Here is a 15,171-nt window from a genome sequence, read left to right as displayed (position 1 = left end):
TATAAGAATTACCCTGTCCACCAAGGGGGGAAAGTGGCTGGGGGGGGGTGGTGGGATGAATTGGGAGATTGGGATTGACATATATACACTAATATGTATAAAATAGATAACTCGGGCTTCCCTGGTGGCGCAGTGGTTGAGGGTCCGCCTGCCAATGCAGGAGACATGGGTTTGTGCCCCGGTCCGGGAAGATCCCACATGCCGCGGAGCGGCTGGGCCCGTGAGCCATGGCCACTGAGCCTGCGCGTCCGGAGCCTGTGCTCCGCAACGGGAGAGGCCACAACAGTGAGAGGCCCGCGTACTGAAAAAAGAAAAGAATTACCCTGTTCACTGGTTCCCCCGTCCCCTTACAGAAATGCTCATTTTCTTTTCTACTTTTTTTTTTATGATGGAAAATGTCGATTAGTGACACTAGTAAGATGAATAGTGTAATACCGCCCCCCATCTACTTATCCCCAACTCCATTAACTCATGGCTGGTGATTCAATTTATAGTGTTTGCTAATTTCTCTTTGGGAGTATTTACCCATTTATTTAATTACTATGCCAGTTTCAAGCTACCACACAATTTTACTGAACAAGGAGTTAGGGAAAGATTCTCAGAATCAGTTCTCCTTACCTGGGGCAAGGTGGCCCCAACTCATGACTCTTTCCCACTCAAACTAGCTTCCTCTTACTTTTTTAAAAATTTATTTATTTAATTTATTTATTTTTGGCCGTGTTGAGTCTTTGTTGCTGCACGCAGGCTTTCTCTATTTGTGGTGAGCCGGGGCTACTCTTTGTTGCAGTGCACGGGCTTCTCATTGCGGTGGCTTCTCTTGTTGTGGAGCACGGGCTCTAGGCGTGCGGGCTTCAGTAGTTGTGGCACACGGGCTCAAGAGCACAGGCTCAGTGGTTGTGGTGCACGGGCTTAGTTGCTCCATGTCATGCGGGATCTTCCCGTACCAGGGATTGAACCCATGGCCCTTGCATTGGCAGGCGGATTCTTAACCACTGCACCACCAGGGAAGTCCCACACCTTCCTCCTTTTTAAAAAAATTTCAGAAATAATTCTATCCATAAGTATTTAGGTTTATATCTCTAAGGACTAGTTTTAAAAATATACCCACAAAACTTTTATTACATCTAAAATAATTAACAATAATTCCTTAGTATCAAATATTTGATTTGTGTTCAAACTTCTCCATACATCTCCAGATAGGTTCCAAGAATTACACTTGGCTGCTTTATCTCTTAAGTCTCTTTTAGTCTATAGGATCTTTCTTGATCTCTCTCTTTTTTCCTTTGAAGCTTATTTGTAGAATAAAGTTTATTTTGTAGATTTTTTTCACAATGTACAGTTTGCTGATTGCATCCCCATGATGTTTGCATCAAAGTTCCCCATCCCCTGTTTTTCCTCTAATTTCATAATTGGCACTAGAGCAGTGGCTTTCAAATGAGGTTCCAGGATCAATAACATCAGCATCATCTGGGAAACTTATTAGAAATACAGATTCTTGGCTTCACTCCAGGCCTATTGAATCAGAAACTCTGAGGAAGGGGCCCTGTAGTTTTCTAAATGATTCTGATGCACCCTAAAGTTTGAGAACCACTGCTGTATAGGCTTGATCAGATTCAGATTTGTCCCTCTTCCACCCCCCCGCTCCCTTACCCCCACCAGCTGTTTCATGGCTGTTGATGTGTTTTCCATTAGAAGGCACTTAAGACTGACTGGTCTCTCCTTTATGATGCTGATGTTCATGTTGATCATTGCCTAGGCTATATCCGTTATTTCACTGGGGTTGCAAATGGCATTGTTCTAATTGTATCATTCCTTCTTTTTTAAAAAAATATTTTATTTATTTATTTATTTATTTGACTGTATTGGGTCTTAGTTGTGGCATGTAGGATCTTCATTGCAGCATGCGGGCTCTTTCATTGCAGCACGTGGGCTTCTCTCTAGTTGTGGCACACGGGCTCCAGAGTGTGTGGGCTCAGTAGTTGCAGTGCACAGGCTCTATTGTTGTGGGGTGCAGGCTCCGAGCGTGGGGCTCAGTAGTTGCAGCATGTGGGCTCTCTAGTTGAGGTACACAAGCTCAGTAGTAGTGGTGTGTGGGCTTAGTTGCCCCACAGCATGTGGGATCTTAGTTCCCTGACCAGGGATCGAACCCACGTACCTTGCATTGGAAGGCGGATTCTTAACCAATGGACCACCAGGGAAGTCCCTCTATCATTCCTTCTTCATGCATAAGCTGGAAAAACTTCCCGTCATTAACTCTTAGGTTACCCTGTGGAATAGTTTGTTCAGAAAAGGCAGGATAAACGATGAGTCTTTGCTTTTATCTACCTGTTTTCAGCATAAGTTCTCTAGCATCTGCCAAAGATGACAAATGAAGTCCTGTAACAAATCAGTGTAAATTTAAAGATTTAACTGTATTTGATGTTTTATCCATTGTCATTTTGTTCTTATTTGATGCTCATATTATCCTATCTTTGTGTCATGGGAACCTCTTCAGGTTTTCTCCTAATTCCTTTTGACATGATCCTAGCAGTCTTTTATAGTGTCCTTGATTTCTGGTAGAAGATTTTCTAGTCTTGTTACATGTTTAGCTCCAGACCAGGAATTAGCAATTTCTTCAAGGAACGCTGTTTCTCTTTAGACAAAAATAGTAGAGATCATAAAATGCATGGTAGGGCTGCTCTTTACTCCAGAGGTTAGTCATATTTCCAGTTTAAACTTAGGACTATAATGCTTTTACTCAACCTAATGTATATTCTTTTTTTGTTTGTTTGTTTTTTGTTTGTTTGTTTGTTTGTTTTGTGGTACGCGGGCCTCTCACTGTTGTGGCCTCTCCCGTTGCGGAGCACAGGCTCTGGACGCGCAGGCTCAGCGGCCATGGCTCACGGGCCTAGCCGCTCCGCGGCGTGTGGGATCTTCCCGGACCGGGTTACGAACCCGTGTCCCCTGCATCGGCAGGCGGACTCTCAACCACTGCGCCACCAGGGAAGCCCATGTATATCCTTTAATGCCAGAAATCCCAGTATTCAATAACACAGTTACTCATTTTCTTTATCCCATAATGCCCACATAACAGTCTCAGAATCGTAGACTAGCAGTATTATTTCTGAAAACTATTTCTTCAGTGCTTGTTATCTTTAGAGTATACCCTGCTAGGATATCCAATTAAAGTCATTTGAAATAGTTCTTTGTGTGATTCTCCTCCCAATTAAATACACAGTTAGTTTGCTTTATGTTTTGGGGATTTCTTTTTCAAATTTAATTTTATAATTATGTAAAATATTTACATGGTTCCAAAGTCAACCAAATAAGGTATATTCAGAGAAGCCTGGCTTGTACCCTTGTAGCTTCCACCTGGTTCCCTCCGCTGTTGTAGTGATTTTCATCCTTGGGAGCTTTTAAAAAATACTGATGCTCAGACTCCACATCACATTGTAAAGCAACCATACTCCAAAAAAATTAATAATAAATAAATTTTAAAAATAAAAAAAATTCAAAAAGAAAGAATAGCAGCATTCTTTCCCTCTTCTGACCCATAGAGAAAGCAGAATGAATTTGTGTGTGAAATCATGGTGGATTTTTTTTTTTTGTCTTCTCTGTTTTCCTTCCCTTCCGTTCTCTGTTTTTTTTCTTAATTGTGAGCCAATGAGTCCCATAGTTTATTGATTGGGTCTCAGAACCCTAAATGGGGTACTCGGTGCTTTTCTTGGACTTTTCTTGCATCATTGAGTGTTCCTCCTTTGACACCCTGCTTCTCCCTCATCTATGTTTCCAGGCACCCTGGGACATTTACACTCTCCAAAAACTTTCTTGCCTTTGGGGCTTTCGTCAAGTTATTTCATCTGCCCAGAGATGCACTTTCACCCCCGCCTATGGAGGCTCAGCATAATTGCCACCCATTGGTGGCAGCTCTTCCTGGCAATCCCTTTGTTTGATTAACCACTCTAATGGGCCTGCCCTAACAGCTGCTTTGTAGTCCACTTTTGAGATTTACTGTTCTGTGCTATGTTTTACTATGCTGAGGTCCTCCAAACACAAGGCCCTCATTAATGCCCTGCTTCTGTTATTTGCCTCTGTACACAGCTGGTGTTGCTAACATCCTACCAGACCAGCTTTAAGTTGAGTGTGCCTATTTGTCACAGCAGTTGTAGACTCTTGAGTCCTGAGCTTTGCCCTGCCCTAGCTGTGCTTGGATTATGTTCTCCGGGTTTGGTTTGGTTTGGGTTTAATATTTATTTATTTGGTTGTGCCAGGTCTTAGTTGTGGCAGGTGGGCTCCTTAGTTGTGGCTTGTCGGCTCCTTAGTTGCAGCTCGAGGACTCCTTAGTTGCGGCATGTGGGCTCCTTAGTTGTGGCTTGCCGGATCCTTAGTTGTGGCATATGAACTCTTAGTTGTGGCATGCATGTGGGATCTAGTTCCCTGACGAGGGATCGAACCCGGGCCCCCTGCATTGGGAGGGTGGAGTCTTAACCACTGCGCCACTAGGGAACTCCCTGTTCTCCAGGTTTTTATGCCGTATTCTACCATGTTCATAGTGAAGATTCTATTGTCCATCATGTTCAGTTTAAAATAGGAGAGACTTTGGGAAATGTTTTCAAATTCTCCAGCATGTTCTTAATATTCACCACATAAAATATTCTACCTGCTCAAAGAACCATGTTTTAATTTCAGGGTATGTCAGCATTTATGAGTTCATTTAATCAGGAATAATGACTTTTAGTTTCCACTGAGATTTCATTTGTTAATATTTTTGAGGCACATGTTTTCAGATCAGGTAACCTAAATTATAAGTCTTCCTATTCCCTATGTATTTGTTTATAATAGAAAAGGAGAGCATTTTAGGCATTGTTTTTCTGCTGGAAGATTTTCTCATACTTACACTGGTTGAATACTTTGACTCACATAAACTCTGATGTGCTCTGTTTTGGGCTATTTAAGCAGTGGTGAAATTACAATAGATGGTCTCTGTCTGCTGTAGTCATTAATTACATTCTCTGTGCCTTGGCATTGTATCTTGCTCCAACTGCAGCTGACCTCTGGCCCTGTGAAAGCTTTTAAGATGTGTACTAATTTAAAACAAAATAACACATAGATTTATCAGGCAGCATGTTTGTGTTTTTAATTACATTTTACACTGCAAGTCACTTTTTTTTTAAGTACTTTTGAACTCTTTCACAGAGGGAGTGCTTTAGGAATTTAAAAAATCATTTTGTCTTTTTTGCATGATATATGAAAGCATTGATTTTTTTTTTTTTCTTTTTTTGCGGTACGCGGGCCTCTCACCACTGCGGCCTCTCCCGTCGCAGAGCACAGGCTCCGGACGCACGGGCCCAGCGGCCACGGCCCATGAGACCAGCCGCTCCGCGGTATGCGGGATCCTCCCGGACCAGGGCACAAACCCGCGCCCCCTGCATCGGCAGGCAGACTCCTAACCACCGCGCCACCAGGGAAGCCCGAAAGTATTGATTTTAAGTTTGCATTTTAAAATTTTGATTCCTTCTTTTATGTCTTGTTTTAAACATACTCTTCTTTTTTTATGATAGTTCTATAATCTTGATATCTCACCCTTTGAAGTATCCCCTGATAGCACCCATACTAAATTGTTTCACTGTGTACTTTATAATTTTAGGTTGTATACTAATGTTTAATGGGGTTTTAATTATGGAAATTCCATGAGGCCTGGGTTGAGGGTTTATGCTGGTGTACATTTCATCTGTCTACCTGAGTGACAAGCACATGTGTTTCAGATGATCAAAGGAAACTCTCCCACATCTCTCAAGCTAGAAAGCAAGCTCCATGAAATCAGGGATCTTTGTTTTGTTTACTAATGTCTCCCAAATTGTCTACTGTAGTGCATGGCACATACTAGGTACTCTACCTATATTTGTTGAACTGAATCACTTCCTTTCCTGGTGGATGGATTAATTTTGACTAATCCACTTTTTATTGAAGAAGTAGTGACAGACTATTGTAGGTACTTTCAGGAATGCTGGGGTTTTCTTTTGACTATTTGCCTATTTGTTCCAATAACATGACTTTGACCCTGTGCTGTGCAAAAAGATAATCCTAATCCTGTTAAGATGAATGAGCATTTGCCTCCTTCCTGGGTCTATGTTTTTTTCAGAGACCTCGCATTAGAGTTTGGCTCTCTGAGCCATCTTCAATTTGTTTTTCACTAATCCTCAAATTTCTGTTTTTTGGAGGGTTATAAGGCATATTTTATATATTTTAAAAATAAAATTAATCAGATTAATGTTTGAAGGTGAAAAAAACCACCTTGTTTTTTTTTTTTATAAATTTATTTTTGGCTGCATTGGGTCTTCGTTGCTGTTTGCGGGCTTTCTCTAGTTGCGGCAAGCGGGGGCTGCCCATCATTGCTGTGTGCGGGCTTCTCATTGTGGTGGATTCTCTTGTTGCGGAGCATGGGCTCTAGGCCCGTGGGCTTCAGTAGTTGTGGCACGCAGGCTTAGTAGTTGTGGCTCATGGGCTGCATGGGCTTAGTTGCTCTGCGGCATGTGGGATCTTCCCTGACCAGGGCTCGAACCCGTGTCCCCTGCATTGGCAGACAGATTCTTAACTGCTGTACCACCAGGGAAGTCCCTCCACCTTGTTTAAATGATATATAGTTCAGTGGTAAGAATTTAGATAACCATCAAACATAAGGAATGTTAGGTGAAAAGTAGGAAAAATTAGCAAACAACTTTTTTTTTTTGTTTTAACCTAAAAACATGATCAATTTTTCTGATTAATACAGTGACTGTGGGTGGAGAAAATCCACCTGTATTGAGGGAGAGTATAACTTCATGGTTAATTTTTTATTTTAGTGTAATACTCATTATTTTATTTTATTTTTTAAAAAATATTTATTTTTTAATTTATTTGGTTGCATCAGGTCTTAGTTGCGGCAGGCGGGCTCCTTAGTTGCAGTTCACCAGCTCCTTAGTTGTGGCATGTGGGCTCCTTAGTTGTGGCACGTGGGCATGCGAACTCCTAGTTGTGGCATGCATGTGGGATCTAGTTCCCTGACCAGGGATCAAACCTGGGCCCCCTGCATTGGGAGCGAGGAGTCTTATCCACTGCGCCACCAAGGAAGTCCCTCATTAAGTTATTTTAAAATGAAATGTAAATGCAGGTCTAGCAGGTCTTGGGATTATCTTTAAAAGAAGAAAATTTAACTATTTGATATCATAAAATTACCAGTAAATTTAGTAGACTTCTTATTCATTTGGTGTGATACAAATTAGGTGGAACTTGGATGTCAACAGAAATAAAATTGCCACCCACGTTGAAGTTATAAAGAGCTTGTTTTCAAAGACATATATTATTCTTTATATTGTCTTTATGTGATCTTGTTGAACCACTGTCTCTGGCTGATTATGGACGAATATGAATTGATCCACCACTTGGTATTGAGGTTCCTAGTTCTGTTGTCAAAGATCTTTGCAAAAAGGGAGGATAAAGATGGAGTCATGTGATACAATGATGACTAAACATTGCTTCTTTGTTTTGCAGTTCCAGTTCCTAACAGATTTGATCGGCGGCGAGTATCAGGTATGTGTTCTTTTTCATAGCATACTACTGAAATGCTATTTTAAGATGGGATTATCGTAAATAAAAATAAAGTGATCTTTTTAATAAAAGGTAAGTTGATAGCATTATAGAACATTATAAAAATTACCTGTGGTTCCTTCATTCTGTTTCATTTTAAGTTCGGAGTGTATATGTACTTATTTTTATATTATTATAATCAGTTTGTCTCATTTATGTCATTAATATTTTTCCATGTTCATAATTATGGCTTCTAAAAACAACTTTTCATATTACTTCTTCTGGCATTCTATATTATGCTTGTCATTAGCTTCTTGCTTACATTGTTGAGCCACTTAAATTACTTCCTCAGTAATAGTGCTGGAAGTAGCATTCTCTGGTCAGAGACTGAGCGTTGCCTTGGCTTTTTCTGTGTATTGCTTACTAGAGATAGTCTACAAAATAGGCTACAGGGAGAAAGACACCCTGCAAAGACCTCTTTTCCACCACCATCTCACTAACATAGGCAGTGCCTACTCCTTTCATTTATTTTTTTAATATATTTTTATATTGTTGACTTACAAACATACTCCTTTAATTTAGATGTAAGATATATCTCAAATTGTTTTATTTGGGATTCGTTTGATTATTAACCAAAAATGAACGTTTTCCAAATATGGGAAATCTATTTTATTTTCTTGTATGGGACTAGTTTGATGATATTTTTCCCTTTTATCTGTTGTGCTCGAGATTATTTTTTATAAGTGTGAATAAATTTCTATCATGATTTTTAATTTATTGATTGATTGATTGACTTTTGGCTATCTTGGGTCTTCGTTGCTGTGTGCGGGCTTTCTCTAGTTGAGGAGAGCGGGGGCTACTCTTCATTGCGGTGTGCAGGCTTCTCATTGCGGTGGCTTCTCTTGTTGCGGAGCACGGGCTCTAGGTGCGCAGGCGTCAGTAGTTGTGGCACGAAGGCTAAGTAGTTGTGGCTCGTGGGCTCTAGAGCTTAGGCTCAGTAGTTGCGGCACGTGGGCTTAGTTGCTCCACGGTGTGTGGGATCTTCCCGGACCAGGGCTCAAACCCATGTCCCCTGCATTGGCAGGCAGATTCTTAACCACTGCGCCACCAGGGAAGCCCCTATCATGATTTTTAACCTTTTGAAATTTTTAATACAAAATTTTCCAGGTTGGTGTGCTACTTATTTTAATTTTGCTGTTTTTTATTGACTCAAAAATTTTGATCTGTGACTGGTACCTTGAACACTACCTGGCACAGAGCAGGTACTCAGTAAATATTTATTGACTATGTACATCTCTTTTTTTTTCATGATTATTCCTAAGCTGAGAAGGTCCCCATTTTTTCATAGAGCTGATAAATATGTTTTCTGAAAGTTTTTCTTATAATAAGATGCTTGACTTTTAGATACATGTGGAGTTTGTTTGATTGTACAGTTGGGATGTTTATGTGTTTCAAAATTGCTATGCGAGCTGTATGTGTCACATCATTCTTTCATATCCCCTTGTTCTGGGAAGGTTTCTTGACTTTAAATTGTCATATGACCTAACATCTGATAAGGCTTAGAATCTCTTTCCTATCCCTCAATCATTTTCTTTGAGAAAATCTGCTCATTTATGTTTTGAGAAAGTTTTTGGTAAGGTTGTACACCAAAGTCTCTTGAAAGGAGTTTGAAGAATGTGTTGTTACTTATAGAAGGTCATTTACAGAGGCAGGACTTCCCTGGTGGTCCAGTGGTTAGGACTCTGCACTTCCATTGCAGGGGGCACAGGTTCGATCCCTAGTTGGGGGGGGGGGGTCCCAACATGCCGTGAGGTGCAGCCAAAAAAGAAAAAAAAAGTCTTACAGAGAGGAAATAGAATAGAAATTGAGGCTAGTATGAGACCCATGAGCTACTATCTCCCATTTCTGTTCATCCCTGCACCCCTTTTTACCAAAGATTAGTAATAGCTCTTGACATCTGTGGGACAGGCCTGGGGAATGGAGAGTGCAGTGACATCTCCTCCAGAGGTCACAGACGGTCACAGATGAATTGCTGCGTAGCCTCTCCGTCAATGTGGTTCAGTCCTTGAACTCTACGGAGGACTCAGACGAGTACTGGGTATTATCCCTACCCTTAGCTTTTACAATCTTACTGAAGAGTTAAAACTTTTTAATATCATTCAAATGTTAAGTGAAAAAAAGGGATTCTTAATAGAGTCCATAATGATTATTCAGGAGAGCAAATAGCTTGTTAGCAATAGCTAACATTTTTTGAGTGCAGGCTGTGTGCTAGGTGCACATTTTTAAGGTCTTTCTAAATGCCTGCCTTGTATTGTTGAATATAATCCTCAGACTAACACTGAGATACATGCTATGATTATCCCATTGTATGGATAGGGAAACTTGGGGGCAAAGCAGAGGTTAAGTAACTTGCAACAGTTGAGGTGATAAAGTGCCCACAGATAGCATGGTTCCTAAGTACTACCCTTTAGCATCCCTATGTACCCTTTCTTATACCCTCTGGAACTCTTGGTCAGTCTTCAGCTAAATCCGTAGACTCAGAGAACAGAGCCTGTTCTCTGAGTGCAGTCTTCATCTTCCTGATCTAGCTGAAACTTGGCCTGCCCTGCAGGCTTTTCAAATGGCTCATTTCTCGTTCACTTTCCTTGTAACACTGACAGGAGGTGGGTGAATATCTCTACTGTTCCTCATTGCTGCTTCCAGGCCATTCTCTCTCCCTCCTCCCTAAAACCCTCTGACTTCAAACCTCACATTATATTCTACCAGCCACTGCCCCTCCTTGTTTTTGTCCTCTAATAACCCCCAGGTTGTTCCTTCTTATTTCCACATAGATAATCCTTGCAGTCTGGTCCTTCCATTCCTTGACCTCCTCTTCTCCAAGGTTCTTGTCTTCCACCCTACTTCAGCCACTCATTTCCATGGTTGTATTGTGGTAGGACCAGCATTACAACTCTTCATATTCTCAATCAGTGATCCCAGTCTCCCACTGCTGCCTGCTGTCTTCTAACAGCTCCTTTGCTGTCCCACTCCAGCTCTCAGAACTCATTGATCCTGTCTCCTTTTCACTTTCTCGCTTCCTCTTTACTAACCTTAAATTTCTTGATCAGTGATTATAACCATTCCCTGGCACCTTCCCTCAATTCACTTTTCCCTTTTTAGTTTCTTGGCTAAACCACACTGTGGTTTAACCCAATTCTCCACTTATTGTGTCTGCACCACAGCTGTACTTGGTTGAGGGAAAATACGCAGCCCTGTTGACTGATCTTATTTCAGTTCATGATCATTAACTTCTAGTAGGCTCTTGATGGCAGCAATCATACTGTGTTTCTATACTTGTTTCACGCCCTTGTTCTCCTAGGTAATAAGTCTTTCGTTTCTTCTCTCTCTCCAAACCTCCAACACATCCTCCCCCATCCTCATTCCTGTCAGATAATCTTCCTCTCAATTTAACTAAGGAAACAGAAGTAACAGAAGAGAATTTCCTTAGGCTCCCACCCCATCTATCCTTCTTAATCTGCCTGTGAGTCCAGTTGTCCACCTGTACACTAGATCTCAACCCTTCATCCTTCCAGCAGTTACCTGTTCTTTATCCTGCATAATCTTTATTCTTCAACTGGATTATTTTTCTCAGCAAAGAAACATATCGTTGGCTCTCCATTCTTAAAAATAAAACTTTAAAAAAATCACTCTTCCCTCTCTAGCTACCACCCTTTCTCTCTCCATATCTTTATAGCAAAACCCCTTGAAAGAATTGTCCATATTTCTAGTTTCTCTTCTCTCTTGAGCCCATTCCAGTCAGACTTTTGCTCCCATATCTCACCAAAGCTACTTTGTGTATTGCTCACTCACATTCTTCAGAAGGAAGGAACAAAGGAAGGATTGAGGAATCAGGAAGAGAAATTACTGGAGGCAGAAATAAAATAAAGAAACACTTCTTGGAGGGAGGCAGAAATTGCACTGGAAGTTGAAAAACATGGTTACTATTTGGCCAGTACCAAGAAGGATGCGTTCTAGGTGGAAGAATGTCTCAAGAACTTGAAGGGGGATAAACTGGAACTGGCTGCTCTGGCTGTAGGAGAGGAGATAAAATAAAATTGGAAAGATAGTTGGGGAATGGGCTCCTGATGTGATCCAAGGATTTCAGCTAAAACTAGTTGTGTGAGGACATGTGCTGTGTCAAACACTGCAGAAGAGACTTCAACAATTCAGGGTGTCTGACTGAATAATAATCTGGAAAGTAAAGCAGCATAGGAGAGCTAACAGTTGTTGAGTGTCTCCTGTGAGCCCGGCCCTAAGTTTAAATGTCACCTCCTATTATTAACCCTTTAACATGGTTCTACTATTGTTATCCCCTCTTAGCGTTGAAGAGACCAAGGACTGGGGACATAGAGAAATAGTGACTGAGCAACAGATGGACGTAAGCTCAGACTCCAGTGAGTGTAGCTTCATAGATGAGCTTTTCCCCTCCTTGATGCTGCCTCTCCCTTGCAAATCACTGGAATTGAAAATCTGTACCTTCCAAATCCTTCTAGCAGAACAGTCCCTCTACATCAAGTGATAAATGCATCAAATGAAGACAGTCCATAAATTCCTTAAATGCAGTTTTCTTTAAATAGTTCTAAATTAGTGTTAACTGTCTTTCAGTTTAAAACGTTAGTGTGATTCTGTTCATTTAAAAACTTCATCCAGGGACTTCACTAGTGGTCCAGTGGTTAAGAATCCTCCTTCCAATGCAGGGGATGCGGGTTCGATCCCTGGTTGGGGAACTAAGATCCCACATGCCACAGGGCAACTAAGCCCACGCACTGTAGAGCCCACGTGCCAAAACTACTGAGCCCGGCGCGCTGTGCAGCTCGCACCACAACTGGAGAGAAGCTTGCATGGCACAATGAAAGATCCCACGTGCTGCAACTAAGATCCAATGCAGCCGAATAAATAAATAAATATTTAAAAAAAAAACTTCATCCAAAAAAGAAAAACCCTTTTGTTTCATAAATTTCTGTTGTTTAAGCCACCCAGTCTGTAGTATTTTGTTATGGCAGCCCTAGCTGACTAATATACCCAGGCTATATCAACTCTTCATGGGCACTGGCAGGACAGCACAGGGCCTCATGCCTGTGACCAGGATCTGGGCTCATTTCTTTGTAGAAATGAGGGGATTTTCTCTCACAAACACATTTTAGTAATTCACGTTTCTGGATGGAAGAAGCACCAGTTAAAATTTAGAAGAGGAAATTCTGCTGGATAATCTGTTGTTACTTTGTACTGTTTCCGATTACTAACTAGTGACATCTGCTGGAGAACTGTGGCAAAATTAATTCCCTCAAATGAAGGGCTGTGCTGCTCTTTTAGTCTTCATCTTCAATAGGTCTTGACCATCTCATGACCTAAAAAGTGTAGGTCTTTTTTTAAAAATTTGTTTGTTTATTGATTGATTGATTTTTGGCTGGGTTGAGACTTTGCTGTGCGTGGGCTTTCTCTAGTTGTGGCGAGCGGGGTCTATTCTTTGTTGCCATGCGCGGGCTTATTGTGGTGACTTCTCTTGGTTGCAGAACACAGGCTCTAGGCGCGTGGGCTTCAGTAGTTGTGGCACACAGGCTCAGTAGTTGTGGTGCGCGGGCTTAGTTGCTCCGTGGCATGTGAGATCTTCCTGGACCAGGGCTCGAACCCATGCCCACTGCATTGGCAGGTGGATTCTTAAGCACTGCGCCACCAGGGAAGTCCGACATTCAGTGTAGGTCTTGAGGCTGCATAGGGGATGACACAGACTCTGGGACTCCCCGCACTGAGACAGGTTTCCTGATGTGTAGAACCATAAGGGGCAACAATCACATAGACACTTAAAAATGGATTTTTTATATAGAAAATGAGAAAAGTAATTCGGGATCGGTACCAGAAAGTAGAGAGGTTGAGGGTAAACAAAGGAAGAGGGAAAAGGGAGCTGAGTCTGATGTTCAAAAGAAAAGGGAAAAAATGAAAACCAGTTTAAAAAAATAAAGATATAATGTTTTTCACAAATAGAAACATTAAAAATTTTAATGCAAATAACTACTTTTGTTTAAATCATAGTGCTGTACCTTAAGACTTAAAAACTATAACATTTGTTGCCTCAGTTACATTGTCTAAAAATATAAAAATGAGCTAAGTTGCTAAAATACTTTCCTCCAAACTCAGAGGAAAAGCAAGCCTGGAAATAGGCTAGCTCAAGACTAAGTGTCATTATCAGTAAGATCCTGTCAGTCTCATCACTAAAGGCTTATTATTTTCAACTTCTTAAATGAATATTTTCATACATATGCAAAAGTAGAGACAGTTAGTATAATAATACTCATATATCCATCTGTCTCCAAAATGAGTTTTTTTAAAATGCGTATTTCTAAGAAGACATTTTGAAATCCTGGACCAAGGAGTAGCAGAGTAGGCTGAATAAAGGTCAAATATGAGAATATTTCTGAGGTAGAATCTGATGTATTCATTGGGTAAGAGGTGAAAGAAGGAAGCCATGGTGAGTTCCAAATTTCTGGTTTAGAAAGCTGGGTTGATAATGACAACATTAATCAAGAGTGCAAAGAACCAAGAGGTTTGCAGTTTAAAATACTATCTGGTTAGCTGCCCTCTGGCTGCTTCCTCAGCCCCAACCCAAATACCTATGAAGATGTGAAAAGAGGCAGCAATAACATCTAGGAACTCAGGAAGGTGTCTGCCTTAATCTTTAGGACAGATCTGAGATAAACTTGTTTCCTTGTGGAAACAGGAATGGCTTGGAGAAAGATAGAAAGAAAGTCATTATCTACATCCCATTATCACTTCCCTGGCTCAGCTACAAAAGCCTGCACCACCAGGGGCTGGGCAGCACTCTCTGCAGAACATTACCTGATACTGTTTTAGGGACTAGAATGGTGCCTATGCTCTTACTCCCTTCTCCCTGATTTTTCTCCATCTATTTAAGGATACTGGGTCCCTGTTAGACAGGCAGAGTGTTGATGGCATTACAGTACAGAAGGCGTGGTCCACACAAGTAGGCTGGGCAGGGAAGGGAGTCCTGTGTACAGGTCATGCTAGGAGTCACCATTTCTCAGGTATTCCATTAGGTCAGAGAATCAATGAGGAAGGGGAAGCTGGGATGCAAGCTAGACCAGGGCTGCAATGAGTAAATGTCTGTAAGAAATCAGGAGTTAAATTGAGAGTGGTATGTATCATCTTATCCCCTCTTTATAGATATGTAGAGATTTTTAGCCATCATACAAAAGAATTGAGCATAGGGTCAAGAAACTTTTATATTTCTTGCCTGCTAACAAATAAGAAATAAACCCTAACAAATAATACAAGGCTTATGAATGAATTTGGTAGATTAAGGCTGTAAGAGGAATGAAGATTAGAAAGGTCCACTACAAAATGCTCATAGAATGCAAAATATCATTGCCTTTATTTTGTTGCATTCTGGGCAACACCAGTGATCACATCTAGATCATTCCTGGCAAAACAGTTTTGTTAGTGAGTACACTAACTTTTTTATTCACTAGATAATTCATTGTGTCTACCATTGTAACACCTAAGGGTAAGATTTTAAAATCATGACTTGTACTGACATCTCCAATTCTAACCCTTCTTCTGTTCCATAATTTT

General features: G+C 41.0%; 1 protein-coding gene across 1 annotated transcript in view; it reads left to right on the top strand.

Moving 5' to 3' along the window:
* The window catches only part of PRKAR2A (protein kinase cAMP-dependent type II regulatory subunit alpha), a 77,557-nt gene that overhangs the window by 30,650 nt on the left and 31,736 nt on the right, over positions 1–15,171 (top strand). Inside the window, exon 2 of the mRNA XM_060022439.1 lies at positions 7,510–7,548. Coding sequence (XP_059878422.1) covers positions 7,510–7,548 — 39 coding nt within the window. The remainder of the gene's footprint in view (positions 1–7,509; positions 7,549–15,171) is intronic.

Source organism: Delphinus delphis, chromosome 10, assembly GCF_949987515.2.
Source record: "Delphinus delphis chromosome 10, mDelDel1.2, whole genome shotgun sequence".
Classification (NCBI taxonomy): Eukaryota; Metazoa; Chordata; class Mammalia; order Artiodactyla; family Delphinidae; genus Delphinus; species Delphinus delphis.
Note: the sequence above shows the minus strand (reverse complement) of the source record. Positions and strands in the feature narration are given on the sequence as shown.